The sequence below is a fragment of the Mytilus galloprovincialis genome, chromosome 2 (genome assembly GCF_965363235.1).
Source record: "Mytilus galloprovincialis chromosome 2, xbMytGall1.hap1.1, whole genome shotgun sequence".
NCBI classification, from domain to species: Eukaryota; Metazoa; Mollusca; class Bivalvia; order Mytilida; family Mytilidae; genus Mytilus; species Mytilus galloprovincialis.
In genome coordinates this window covers 104,020,984-104,036,676 of record NC_134839.1, presented here as the reverse complement: position 1 = coordinate 104,036,676, position 15,693 = coordinate 104,020,984, and the positions used below count along the sequence as shown (strand labels likewise).

The 15,693-nt window shown below is 32.4% G+C and overlaps 1 protein-coding gene across 6 annotated transcripts in view; it reads left to right on the top strand.

Annotated features, from left to right (window-relative positions):
* Positions 1-15,693, top strand: part of LOC143065210 (pre-mRNA-processing factor 40 homolog B-like) — a 53,001-nt gene that overhangs the window by 5,321 nt on the left and 31,987 nt on the right. For all 6 annotated transcript variants that reach the window (XM_076238638.1, XM_076238633.1, XM_076238637.1 and 3 more), the window contains exons 3-11: positions 845-953; positions 1,627-1,731; positions 5,304-5,386; positions 5,765-5,875; positions 6,208-6,328; positions 7,925-7,943; positions 8,795-8,974; positions 14,044-14,152; positions 14,533-14,670. In XM_076238638.1, the coding sequence (XP_076094753.1) occupies positions 845-953; positions 1,627-1,731; positions 5,304-5,386; positions 5,765-5,875; positions 6,208-6,328; positions 7,925-7,943; positions 8,795-8,974; positions 14,044-14,152; positions 14,533-14,670 (975 nt within the window). The remainder of the gene's footprint in view (positions 1-844; positions 954-1,626; positions 1,732-5,303; positions 5,387-5,764; positions 5,876-6,207; positions 6,329-7,924; positions 7,944-8,794; positions 8,975-14,043; positions 14,153-14,532; positions 14,671-15,693) is intronic.

Below are 15,693 nucleotides of genomic sequence, written 5' to 3'. Positions count from 1 at the left end.
CTTGTTTTAACTCCATTAACATTATACATTGTATATATAATTAACATCAAAGTGTCATTTAGTTTTAGTTACTATTTAACAATCATTCAAATACAATTATGTGGAACTCGAGCATGTCTAGTATATAAAACAGGTAAGTTTTGGTTAGAATGGGACAAAACAAATGCTTAAAAAAAAAATAAGGATAACATTTAAAAAGGTCCTTAGAAAGATACAAAATGTTATCTATTTAAAAATAAGTTAGCATCTCTGTCATGTCTGTCGACTGTCAACAAGAAAGAACAAAATCCAGGAGATATGTAAATTAATAATCTAATCAACAGCATATCAGTTCACCTTTAACGCTCGGGTGTGTTTGGGTCCACTGTTATCATGGTTATAAAGTGTTTTGTCAACATAAAAATAACAAAAGTCAAATGATATACATGTATCATATAGCATCATATTCCATACTTTTTATGCTGTAAGCATGTTAAGGCTAAATGTTGATTTGATTCCTAAATTTATATTACAATAGAACCCAAAATAAAGAAATTGGCAATGGATTGGTAAAATGTAATTTGATGTTTTACGGGTGGCTTGAATTCTCTTAAATTAAATCAATAGCCAGTAGCTTTTCTCAACACTGGCTTTTGTGTCAAGTTGTTTGTAACTCATTTTACTTGCCTTTTTTGGAAAAAAAAACATGCACATATTTTTTGTATTCAACTTATTTTTAAATAAGTACATTTACAGGTAACTGGCTGTAGAACACATTTGTGAGGTATTTGTTTTACAGCTCTTACAATTGACTGTTTTGTTTATATATTATTAACAAGTAAATGTTATGTATTTTAATTGTTAGATGCCACCTGGCATGCCTGGAGGACCACCAAGATTTATGTCACCAATGGGACCAGGAGGGCCTGATATGAATGCCCCTCCAATAATGCCACCTGTCATGCCACCAACAGGTAGTGTACTAAGTAATTAGTTATCATCCTAACAGGTAGTGTACTAAGTAATTAGTTATCATGCTGTTTAGGATGTCCATTACTATAAATTATGTACTGCATGAACTGTCATCGTCTTCCTTGCTTTAACCTTTTCTTCCTTTTTTGTTCCGTCAAAAATTTGAAATGAGATTGAAAAAGTCTCTTCTTCAAACTATATCATGTATGTAGTGTATCATGTGTATGTGCAGAATTTGAAAAAATGAAGAATTTGTGTCAAAAACATTTGTCACTGAAAAAAGGCTTCTGTGAAACAATGCCTTTAAATCATTTCCCTATTCGAATTTGTAACATACTAGTGTTATCTCAATATCAACACACTATTACATTGTATTACTTGTACGTCATGTGTTAATTATAGAGTTACACATTAGTTATAATACACAATAAATGCTTTGTCTCAAAAAATTGCACAACCTTTATCTACACAAAGATAAAATACTTCTCCAAAACATTAGATACAGAATTTGTTATTATAGATTTGATACATTACACCTTATGAATAACTGTAGCATTATAGAAGAAGCAAACACAATTGTTAAAATAAAACATTTAAAGATATAAAAAACAAACAATAAGACTACATACTACCCTATAGATTTAATTTTAAAACATTATTTTTGTTTTATCTTAGGTTTCCCAGTTCCACCTGGAGGAATGCCACCAGGTGGAATGCCACCAGGAGGATTTCCACCTGGAGGGATGCCACCAGGCATGCCACCTATGTTTCCTCCAGCAGGTATTGTTTATATTATCATTTTCTTTAAAAAGTACTGTAGTCAAATTTCCCAATCTCTTTTATTTTAAATTTATCTCTCTCATAAAAATCTCTGATTTCTAGTCAGTCCTTTTTGGTTTGATTAGCTCTTTAACGTTGTTGTAGGTTTTGGATTTTCCAATAGAATGTCTTGCAGCATCACTAAAAAGACAATAAATGTCTAAATGGCAGCTGATGTAGTAAAATTGGTACTGTAAATGTCATTTCATGTAACAATATATTTTGATGTTATTTTTCATATGTCGGTGTGATGATTAATTTATAACACATAAACATGTCATATGTATGCAAAAGTAAATAATGTAAACAAACAACTGATTCGTGATTATATATAAGCGATTTTTTTTCTGGAACTTTTTTCAAGTACAAATAATTACATTAGATGTTTGTTTCATTATAATACGTTATTCTGATTGGCTAACAGCGCAACTCACATTATTCCTTAGTCAATTGCATTACACAATAAAACTTATCATTCATGATGACACGATGTCCCACAATAAAGTGCACAGGTGAATTAAATAAATCTTGATAAAAATCATGTTTTCATGACCTAGCTAAATCAAAGAGCTGAAAGCTCTGAAGAAAAATGACGCCACTGTCTCTAATATTGGGATAGTTTTTATGCAAGTCTTGATTTTCACATACCGTAATTAGTTTAACAATGCAACATGTATCGTAAGCATATAATTGATATTCGTATATGTGTGTGTGCGTGAAGTGAAGGTGACAACTGGCTGGTTTTTTAAGACAAATGAATAGGTCAAGACTAGCTGAATTGTACAAATAAATACCGTAGAAAGGCTTGTATATTTCTCACTGGTACATAGTCTGAATCTGAGTCTGTTCGCTTCCATTCACGTTTGCGCCCACTCATTTTCACCCCTCTCACTTTCACACCCTACATGTTCACACCCAATCTTAATTGGTTTTGTGTTTAATAACTATGTAAGCAAGTGTTTTCTTATAAGTGAGGGCCCTCATGGGGTTTTTGATTATGTGATTACTTGGCCGTTTTTTTAATGATTATTTGATTATTAAGCCAAATATTTCATGATTATTTGATTACCTAGGACTGTATTTTTAGTTTATGATTATTTGATTATTAAAGATAAGCAAATATTTAATGATTATGTGATTATATTGGCAAAAAAATGGTGATTATGTGATTACTAGGACCCCCCCATGAGGGGCCTCATAAGTATAATTGTTGTCATTGTCTCAAAATAAAGTGAGACAGCAATTTTTTTTTTGTGTTGAATAAATCTTAATTATGTTTTGGATAAGGTATTGCTAAAAATAATAATAATCCTTTCTAAATAAAGTGGTATTTTGTCAACGTTTTATTTTGTGTTGAATAACTCTTAATCATGTTTTGGTTAGTGTATTGCTATAACTTGTTTCATTGACTTGTTTCAAAATGAAGTGAGATTCTGACTATGTTTGTTTCTGCGTGTTGAATAAATTTTATCATGTTTTGGTTATATTAGTGGATTGCTATATTTTGGTTTCTATGTTTTATTGTTTCGTTGTTTCAGATCAATGGGACCAAGCTGTTAAAAACAATTATCTTTTGTGTTTTTTCCTTTAAAATCTTCAATGTTTTACTCATACCAAGCTATAAATACATTCAGTATTTACACCAAAGCAATTTAAAACAACAACCATAATTTTCCAATTATTCAACTTGAATTTGAATTAAAATTGGGCGTGAATGAGTAGAGTGTGAATGTGCGAACGTGTAGGGTGCGAAAATGTATTGGGCACAAACAGACCTGATGCCACACAGTCTGAACCCCCTTCTCCCACAAAATATTAAGTAAATAATCTTTTTGTTACTGCTATCAAAGGTCTAATGAAACTCAGATAGTTTCAAACATTTGTCAAAGAATTCTAGTCAAACTGGCACCTAGTTAAATTGGCACCTGAACGTCGTAGGAAGGCGTCCCAGAAAAATAATAAAATAGCCTTGCCAGACGTCATAATTATTTGGACTAATACATGAGATATTGTGTATTTTTCTGCATTATTTTAACCAGTTGAGCATTTTACAGGATTGTTGGTTTAATGCTGTTTAAACTTTACTGAAAAACAAACACCTTAAATTTGCTAATTATTTGGCATGAAAGTTTGATTTATTGAAAGGGACTCATAGTTTTCCATTTTATTTTAATAATTGACTTGTTTTTACAATTACACAAATTGTCTAATTGTTAAAACAACAGCTTTGGTAAGGGCTTCGTTGTTTACCTTTATACACTACATATTCACTTTCGTTTCGTGGTTTACAGAAATACACAACAACATATTCACTATGTACTTGGTAACAGTAATTAATTAATTGAATAGAAAATATTATATCAAATATTATTGGATGCCGAATTGACGTCGAATAGGTGCCGATTTGACTAGATGCCAATTTAACCAGGTGCCGACTTGACTTGTACGTTTCAATTCCTCTGCAATCGTTTGCGGTATTTTCTTGAGAAAACCTATTTTCCATCATCAAAGAGAAGAAGAAACTGCTTTAAAATGATTCTGGAACGCTTCATGATTGTTAAAATAAGTTTAATTCACTCAAAAACAATTTTAAAACTTGCGATTAAACAGGAAGTTTCCAAAGCACGTGTAAAAGAAGAAATTAACCGGTGAGAGTGGAAATCCGTATATGACAGATATCCCTATAGTACGACTTTGAAAGTAAAACAGTTCAATCCTTTTGTAAAACAATCTTTAATATACCTATCACATTAATTTTTAAATGGTCTTAAGCTTATTCAAACCATATAAGTCGGTATGAAACACCAAAACGGAATGAACAATAACCGATTACGTTTTGTAGTTTACAAATTCTAAAACTGGTTCCCGTCAAACTACAACACTTTGTTCGAGTGTAGTGGAATACAAGCAAAAACCAGTGTAAACTGGGTCCTGGCTGGTTTAATACTACACAATGATGCATAATGATAACACAAGCAGGTTCCAGTTTGTTTGGAAAATAGGAAATACGAAACCAAGCGCGGTAGGCAGAGCAATGTAATGAAGTTCAGGTCGGCAGTTATGGAACAATGACTGCGTCATTTTCCAAAAATGTAATTATAAGTATTGAATGCTTCTTTTTGTAACTTCATAGGGTTGTAAAAGCATTGACCGTGCACACATTTTTAGAATGAAGCGCTTCTGCTCTTCATACAAAATGTACTTCGGTCAACGCTTTTACAACCCAATGAAGTTACAATAAGAAGCATTCAATTGTTAACAATAACTATATATTAATCATCCTGAATATGTAAAGCTTAGATCTTTCTATATTCAACTACATCAAGAAAAAGTTTGAGAATGACAAACTTTCACAGGACTAGGAAAGGCAAAACACAAAATGGTGTCCATGAAAATTAGTTGCTTATTGACTTTACAAATTGTGACAGGAGTTAACATGGTTAACACCCTGTGAGGACGCAATAAACATATTCTACATGAAATGGAGTTTTTAATATGTTTATCATCTGGTTTTTGGTGTTTTTTACTTGCAGGAGTAAATCCCGCCGTGGCAGCTGTAGCACAGACAGGTTCAGCATCTAATTCTCCTTTGTCTGGTGACGGCAAACAGGAAAAGGTAAACTAAATTTATCCCTGCTATACTTATCATGATTGTATTTATATTCAAATTCTGTGAAAGTTTTAGTACAGTTGTGAAGTGCTTTTTATTTATTTTTTATTTCAGAAACATCACTTTTCAAATTTTGTCTCCAAAAGTTTTATGAGAAAAATAGTTAATAAACATTTTAATGTAACTTACAATATCAATTTATAGTCATAAAGATGTTTTGTGAAAAGAACAACTGATATTTGGTGAAATTAATTTGGTCTGAATACTTTGGAATTGAAGTTTAGTGACTAATCATCTTTTTGTTAATAACGCTATTTTTATATCAGACCAAAAGAATGCAAATGTTGGCTTGTTAATAACATGTTGATGTGCTTTTAAATTTAGAAAAGTGTGTGGTCAGAACACAAGGCACCAGATGGCAGGACTTACTATTATAACTCTGTGACAAAACATTCCAGCTGGGAGAAACCAGACGATCTTAAAACAAAGGCAGAGGTATGATTAATAGTAGACTTTAAAAAACTTGAAATTAAATTAAACAAAAGCATGTCTTTATAAATGCTGTCCAATATTTTGTAACTCATTGTTTGTGCTTTCTGTGAAAAATGAAAGACAAGGTTTTAGTGTTGGTATAACTTAATATAGGTACATTCAACTCCTTATTAATCAGTAAAATGTTTTCTGACTTTTTATTTGAAGAAATAAATTATTATTTCACTAAGCGGTTTATAAAGTAAACATGGCAAATTAATTATAAGTGATGCCCAACAGTAAGGACTAGGATAAAATATCAGTTAACTCTTCATATGACTCTATGTACTTTTCAGCTCAAGCTATCACAGTGTCCGTGGAAGGTATATAAATCTGATACAGGAAAAGTATATTACCACAATACAGAAACAAAAGAATCCAGATGGACTAAACCAAAAGAATTGGAAGAATTAGAAGGTAAAACACACTAATTTGAGGTACAATTTAAAATTTCTGTGAAAGTAACTTTCTTGGCCTTATGTACAGTGATTTGTCCACTCATTCATAGATTTATATACTTGCACAAAAGAATCAGCAGTTTGATATGAATGTAATCTTATCAAACGTTTATATCACCAGTATCTAAGATAAGTCTAAAATTGGTACCATTCACTTATTTATAGAAATTATGCCCCTTTGAAACGTAATTTATTTGAAAAATTGCAAATCATTGTTAGCATCTTCATCCCTACAGTTTTGCTAGTATTGTATGGAATTTATATTAACTAGGTCTTGGACCAATATGATAATTTGTACTGACCACCAATTTTTTAATGAGTTTAGTTCCTAAATGGAAATTATATGGTATTAAAATTACATTGTAAGTGACCATATATAACATTTCTTGTGGGATATTTATGAATAATTTGAAAAAAATCAAAAATATAAATTGGAGTCATTGTCCTTCATTTGTCCTTGGAAGATAAAATATGTAGAACATCAAGGAACATTTGAATTCTGTTCTTTTAATTATCATACCATTGTTATAAAGCTTTTCCCCAATTCAAATTGTTTATTATACCCCACGCAACGAAGTTGTGGAGGGTATAATGTTTTTGACCCGTCCGTCCGTCAGTCAGTCGTCCGTCCGTCAGTCCGTCCGTCAGTCCTGTTTCTTGTCATCGCAACTCCTCTCAAACCACACAACAGAATTTCACGAAACCTTTTCAGATAATAAGGACATACTATGTAGTTGTGCATATCGACGGGAAATTGCGATTCCATTTTTTTTCTAGGAGTTACGCCCCTTTGAACTTATTTACTTTAATGTATTACTGCAACAGTTTGTCATCGCAACTCCTCTCAAACCACACAACAGAATTTCACGAAACCTTTTCAGATAATAAGGACATACTATGTAGTTGTGCATATCGACGGGAAATTGCGATACAATTTTTTTTCTAGGAGCTACGCCCCTTTGAACTTATTTACTTTAATGTATTACTGCAACAGTTTGTCATCGCAACTCCTCTCAAACCACACAACAGAATTTCACGAAACCTTTTCAGATAATAAGGACATACTATGCAGTTGTGCATATCGACGGGAAATTGCGATTCAATTTTTTATCTAGGAGTTACGCCCCTTTGAACTTATTTACTTTAATGTACTACTGCAACAGTTTGTCATCGCAACTCCTCTCAAACCACACAACAGAATTTCAAGAAACTTTGTAGATAATAAGGACATACTATGTAGTTGTGCATATCAACGGGAAATTACGGTTCAATTTTTTTCTAGGAGTTATGCCCCTTTGAACTTATTTGCTTCAATGTACTTCTGCAACAGTTTGTCATCGCAACTCCTCTGAAAACACACAACAGAATTTCATGAAACTTTGTAGATAATAAGGACATACTATGTATATTGACAGGAAATTATTATTCAATATTTTTTCTTATACTTATTTAATTTCTCCAATGACAATGTGGGGACGTGGGGTATGTGAGCGTGCTCACTAAGGTTCTTTAATGTTCTTTATGAGTTATACTGACATTATTATTTATTTTTTAGCTATGAGCAAACAAGACAAGTGAGTATTTATTTAAAAAATATTTAGATTATTTTAATTTCAGTTTATTTATTAACAAAGTCAAGTGATATTTTCAACTATTATTAGAATACTTACAAAGAAGACACATGACACATAAACAAAAACAAATAAAGTTATAGATAAAATTAAAAAATATTGTTATTGAACAAGCATTATAAATCAGAGTGTGATTACAGAAATATTCTTCTGATATTTCTAGTATTTCAAGGATGTGTGGTAAGGATTTAGGTTAACAGAGTTATTTTGGAAGTTAAGGTGAGTCTCAAAGTTAATGTATATGTTGCAACTGCTGTCGATACCGTTTTTTGAATTAACTTCCACCGATTTGAAGTTCTTTGTCTCGCCTCAACTTAGTCGAAATACTGAAACCCAATTTGATGTGAAATGTTGCAAAAATTGACATGCATATGACGGGTTAAACAGCATTGATCTATAAACAAATATATTACCATTAAACAGCATTAACCTCTGAGATTACAAATACAAATGTATTTTACTCTTTAAACAGCATTTACCTCTAAAACTACAAATATATTACTCATTAAATAGCATTGACCTCTGAAATTACATGCAAATTTCTCATTTATCAGCATAGACCTATGAAATTACATGCAAATTACTAAAAAGTTAGAATTGAACTCTGAATTACATGCATATTATTGATTTTTGTTATGTTTTGTACCATTGAAGCTGAATTTATCAATTGAATTTAAATGAAACAGTATTTTGTAAAGAAAAAAAATAATAGCCTTAAAAATACATAAGATTAAAAAGCTAAATTTTTTTTTATTGAAAATGAGAAGAATTCAGTGTTATTATATTTTTGATAGAAATACAGGCCATGATACCACATCAACAGATTCATCATCAAAATCAACAACTGCACCAAACCAACCATCAAAACCATCATCTGCCATCCAGGCAGCCATGGAAGCTACTCTAGCATCTATTGAGTTACCTCCCCCTAACTCAGGAATAACACAGCCAGCAGATGCTGACACGGCAGAAAGGTAGGGAGCACTTTTCTTAGACACCATTTCTATTTCAGTTCATTATGCATAATCTTTAAATAGGTGTTTTATAGTTTACAGTACCCTGGGCGTCATTGAGATCTTTTCTCATTGTTTTTGCTGTGATAGTTTTGTTCTACATTACCTTATTATGACCTAATTACAACTCTCAGATTTTATTAGAAAAAAAAAATATGTGAGTTTTATTCAGAAATGACACTCTTTTAACTGAACACCAGACCTGAGACAGTAATAAAAAAAAGTTTCACCTACTCTTAGAAATGCTAGGGGATAATACGAGGATTTTTTGGTTGTAAATGTGTAATATGCAGGAAAAGATTATTTCTGATTTTTATGCAGTTAATCTGCATTATGCGAGCACCCTAGATTTGTGGTCTACCCAAAAAATGCTGAAATACTTGCCATTGTTATTATCTAGCTGGCTACTATGTTATATATAACTAATTGAACACTTTTTTAATACTTTTTATTCTAGAATATAAAAAATATTACCATAAAAACGTTAAATGATCGTCGATTTTCCCAAAAGTTTTGGAGTTGCACATAGGAAGTAGTGCTCATTAGGAATTCTAATGTAGTTTATTATCGCCTGTGCTTTTGGCTAAGATGTCAAAAAATAATTGTACGAAATATTTAGTCGCCGAAAATCTTTTAAGACAAGTAGTTAAGATTTCCCAAAAGGCAAAAGTCGTAGGAATATTGTTTGTCGTCAATACGTAGTACAACTACGTCAGTAGTCTATTATATAATAAGTTCAACTGTTCATGCTGTTGGCGGCAATTTCAAATTAGAAGACGAAATTCGTATCTTTTCAATTTGGAGGCAGGGGTTCAAATTAGCGGTGGTCCGAGGTCCGCTACCTTCCACTTTTGAATTGGTTACAAGCCTCGCCCGACAGGCCTTCCACTCTGAGACAACTATATCACAGTTATACTTACAGTAGTCTCAGTTCCACTTGAAAGAAAATAAAAAATAGCTTTGCAAACCTTTTCGCCAAAGTCTCCAAATCAACGATCTCAAAACTTATTTTAATCATTATTATTCATGACAGCGATGTCAATTTTGTTCAATCGCTAGCTATATACAGAAAATCGCCGACAAAAAATGTGTTAATACGAGTAAAATCGTATCTGACTGACAAAAACAACATTGGAACACAATGACAATGGCTGCCGTGAAAAGACAATTACAATTTTGTATCCGATTCCGGAAGCGGATAAGGGTAATTCCGGGTTTTTGGCGAATCCAGGCAGGTGACAAAATACATCTATGCATGGTAAATGAATATAAACACTAGAATTGAAAACCAAAAGATATATGTAAAAGAAAGAAAAAGCAGAAAATATTTTAAACAGAAACTCAAAATTACTTTTGACAAATTTTAATGTCAAAGTCCAATACAATGTGACAACTGGGAACAGTATATATTTAACAACATATATGTTCCTGGTCACAGTTTAAATTTTCTTTATCAGTGATGAATGTTGATAATGCATGTAAATGTTTGCACCTGTCCTAAGTCAGGAATCTGATGTACAGTAGTTGTCGTTTGTTTATGTAATATATATGTGTTTCTCGTTTCTCGTTTTGTTTATATAGATTAGACCGTTGGTTTTCACGTTTGAATGGTTTTACACTAGTAATTTTGGGGCCCTTTATAGCTTGTTGTTCGGTGTGAGCCAAGGCTCCGTGTTGAAGGCCGTACTTTAACCTATAATGGTTTACTTTTTAAATTGTTATTTGTATGGAGAGTTGTCTCATTGGCACTCACACCACATCTTCCTATATCTATTTTAAGATGCTTTTAAAGTGTAAACATATTACTGCAATTTTGAAGGGGTATTTTTTTTTTCTCAATTTTGAAGGATCAGTTAAAGCTGGAAACAGTATATCTAACATATATATGTTCCTGGTTAAAGTAGCTGGAAGATTCTTACTTTATTTTCACAAATAACTACCTGAATGTAGGCAAATCATATGATATATAGGTGACGTCCTTTGGGCCACTCTACCCCCTCCTGTTTGATATTACTTTGAAACGGATGACCTCTCAACCATATACATTCATGTATGGGACTATATATAACTAATCAAATGAAATATAAGGGGAGTCCATGGGGTGACCCACCCCCTCCTGTTTGGGAACTTACGAAACGGTCGAGATCCCCACCCCTAAACAATATATATTCATGTATGGGTCAATATAACTAATTAAATGAAATATAGGGGGAGTCCCCCTACCCCCTCCTGTTTGAGAACTTGGAAACCGATGAGATCCCCACCCCTAAACCATATATATTCATGTATGGGACAATATAACAAATCAAATGAAATATAGGGGAAGTCCCTGGGGTCATCCTATCCCTTCCAGTTTGAGAACTTGAAAACCCTCGAGATCCCCACCCCTAAACCATATATATTCATGTATGGAACAATATAACAAATCAAATGAAATATAGGGGAAGTCCCTGGGGTCACCCTACCCCTTCCTGTTTGAGAACTTGAAAATCGTCGAGATCCCCACCCCTAAACCATATATATTCATGTATGGGACAATATAACAAATCATTTATATTTACTATGGCCAGGTCAGTCAGACCTCACCTTTGATCCTTGTAGTAGTGAACATTTGTCTGATTTGTGTCGCATAACTATTGTACTATAGAACACATACTCAGTTTTCTTTACAGGGAAACCAGTCCATTCATACTATTACATGTTCGTACTAAGTCAACAAGTACTACTAACAGTCAACTAAAACCAACGTTAACTACCAACTAGAACAACTACAATCATTGTGAACTTGTACCACTGCAGACTCACCATAAAAAATATACATTTATATATTCATTGCTATTGAAACCTTGATAACATATAAATTATTTGCCTTAATAATTAATTCATTAGATAAACATAAATGTACAATATATGAATGTTTAATGCCACATCAAAGGCGGATTTAGAGGGTTTTTCAGTGGCCCCCCCTTTCCATTTTTGAGAAAAAATTTGGTTGATTATATAGGGAATCACTGAAGCATGACTGGAGCAGGTCCCCTGTTAGGCAGGCAATGGGCCCCCACTTATGAAAATTTCTGGATCCGCCACTGCACATAATTGCGTTTGCCAGGTTTTTGGTTAACTGCCCTCAGCGATTACAGCGCTTTGATTGTTTCAGTTGACCTGGTACTTGAGCAATTTCATTTTACTGATCAATTGTTGCTTACTTAACATCAAGAGGCGAATATTCCATTCATATTCACAACAAGTGCAAATAAACAATTTATACAAAAAGTTTGATTTTGCAAATTAGTCAACCAGATTGAATGGCTAAACTGCCATTAGAGTGTCTAATAGATTCTGTAATCAAGTCTTATACCAGGCTTTGTACTGAATTGATGCAAGGTTTCTATACAGGTATTTCACATCCAATATTTTATGGAAATATTCTTTATAAAGCACAAAAATGTCAGTATTCACCTCAGAAGCTAACAAAACCTTTAAATAGACTTATTAAGAAGGGATATAGTTACGATACTGTTGTCAGGTCATTAAAGATTGCATATTTTGGCGTTAATATTGATTCACTTATAGGGTCTTTGCATCGGAACTAAACACATTTATTATTATTAAACCAGTTGTTGGCATGACACAGGTTATGCTCTTCTCATATATGTTATGATGGTATGATACTGGGAGGATTGTGTCTGATATTCATATGATGAAGACATAATTTTTCAATCAGTTTGATTGAAGTCCAGAGCTGGCTTGTCAGTTAACTGCTAGTAGTCTGATTTTATTTATGTATTATTGTCATTTTGTTTATTTTCTTTGGTTACATCTTCTGACATCGGACTCGGACTTCTTTTGAACTGAATTTTAATGTGCGTATTGTTATGCGTTTACTTTTCTGAATTGGCTAGAGGTATAGGGGGAGGGTTGAGATCTCACAAACATGTTTAACCCCGCCGCATTTTTGTGCCTGTCCCAAGTCAGGAGCCTCTGGCCTTTGTTAGTCTTGTATTATTTTAACTTTTAGTTTCTTGTGTACAATTTGGAGTTTAGTATGGTGTTCATTATCACTGAACCAGTATATATTTGTTTAGGGGGCAGCTGAAGGACGCCTCCCGGTGCGAGAATTTCTCGTTGCATTGAAGACCTGTTGGTGACCTTCTGCTGTTGTCTGCTCTATGGTCAGGTTGTTGTCTCTTTGGCACTTTCCCCATTTCCATTCTCAATTTTATAGAGATAGTGTTAAATTTCTTTCCATTTTTTGGGTAAAGAAAAATGCAACTAAAACCCTATGTTACGGAGTTGATATCTAAATCTTCCAAGACTTATTATCACTACCTTTTTTATACACAAAATATAGTGCATTGATCATAGCATTCTTTCTTGCTATTTTTTGCATTTTTCCTTTGATCTTTTTCGTAATAATTTTTCATATCATGCTACTCGCTTGAGATGGAAAATTATCGCTAGAAACTAAGGAGGCAAGTGGCATTGCTAGTGAAATTGACATGAAATTGACAACGTGGTCATAGGTAAAATAGCAATAAACTGATTATCATTGGTCATCTGAACTTGATTTCTTTTCTCACTTTCGCCGTACCGGCTCAAGCGAGAAAATCAATCTCTTTGAGATCTAGATGATCAACGATAATCCATAATTACATGCTATCCATAAAGATTTCAAGAAATTTATCAATGTAATATATGCTCAGATATATATTTCAAGTCACAAAATAATGTTAAATCTGTCAAGAAAATTACATAACTTTTGCCAGGTACAAGAATCTAAAATCTGTTCTAAAAGTATAAATGATGTCATTGTTTCAGTCATCTTTAAAAATTGAACTTATCTCTCATTGTTCAGAATTGTAGTTGAATCAATGTTTTATTGAGAATGCAATCTTTAATTTTACATACCACACATAAATTGAAGCAATATTTACCATTCTGTGCTTACAAGCACTTTTATTCAGTGATTTAAAAAAAAAAAACCAATATCACTTCAGAGAATCATTTTTAATATTTGTTGTGTTTTTCAGTTCCAGTGAAAGTGAAGAAGAAAGACCAGTGAAGAAAGAACAAGCTCCACTTGTATTTAGAAATAAAAAAGAGGCAATGGAAGCATTCAAAAATCTGCTGCGTGATAAGGTAAAATATTGCAGACATGTCAGGGTATAAATGTTCTAATTCATTATTTCAAAATGTATATAATTCATAGAAAAAAAAATTTGTAATTTCTTTGTAAAACCAGAAGTTTTAAAAATTCTTCATCAATGATTATGTTCATCTAATGTTTTATATGAATGCAGAGGTGATCTCTTACTTTCAGACCAAGTTGAATGATTACAGTGCAAACTTTAAATATATGTCACAGGAGTATGTGTTTAATGTGTTCTCAAATTTATCAATAATATCAACATACCAGTCATGAAAATATCATAGTGTAAAAATCGACCTTGGAAGGCTGATATTTTTTAATTATTCATTGTCATTGATAAAAAGATAATGATTAGTATGTATTATAATAGGGTGTGTCATCTACTGCATCATGGGAACAAGCTCTGAAAGTGATAGTTAATGACCCTAGGTACGGAGCTCTCAAACAGCTGAACGAAAGGAAACAAGCATTTAATGAATACAAGACAAAAAGGGCAAGAGAAGAGAAGGTATTTACAAATCTTTACAATCACAGTTGTCTAATATTAATATCTGAATAATGTTAATAGCAAGTATGATATTATTCTTGTTAAGTACACACAAAAATTAATGGACTTCCGTGAATAGCAACTTTTCAATTCAAGCCTGTATTGTCCATAGTGTTAAGAATTTTTTATGCCCCACCTATGATAGTACACTGAACATAGAAAATGATAGTGCGAGTCACTTTCTTAATTTACTAAACAATTTTCACATTGACGAAAGTATTTCAAATCAATTTCGTCACTTAAATTTTGAAAGTGTAAATATATTTTTGTATCAAAATACAGTAGACTCCGGCCAATCGGATACCCAAAATGTCAGCTAAAAATATCCGATTGTCCGATATATTCAATTAGCCGATGAACGTATATTCCTCCAAGTTTTTTTTCAAATTGACAGACACAACCCTAAGATACCAATAGCTATTATAGCTGCTTTATTAATGGAAATTTGTAACTAATCTCATTGTTTTTTCAGGTACAAGTTCGGATAATTCGGTTGATTGAGTAACAGATCAATCAGTTGATAATAATGTATTTTGTTTATCTGTCAGTCTATTGATTATTAATTATTAATTATGTGTTGATTATCTGAATAAAATATGTACCATTTAAATAATGTGACTTGTTGTTTTTGCGTGATTTGTTTCATTTGTGTGTTAAAACAGGTAAAAGCTAAAAATAGCTATGAATTCTCGGAAGTAGGCCACAGGTAAATTCTATTAATAGCTACGAATTCATGCGGACTATAAACTTCTACCTGTAATCGTACTCGGGTCTAATTTTCTACAGTTTTTTATTTATGAAATCCATTACCAATTTCAAGTAATACAACTATGTTTATGATTATAAAATTGTAAAATTAATTTTGCTTTTCTATCTTATCTGTCGTGGTTCAAAATAAAAAGGCTGAATATTATGTAAATTAGGAAAATGGCGTACGTGTGTACAAGTTACATAATTCTATTTCACCTGGGACATGCTATTGAC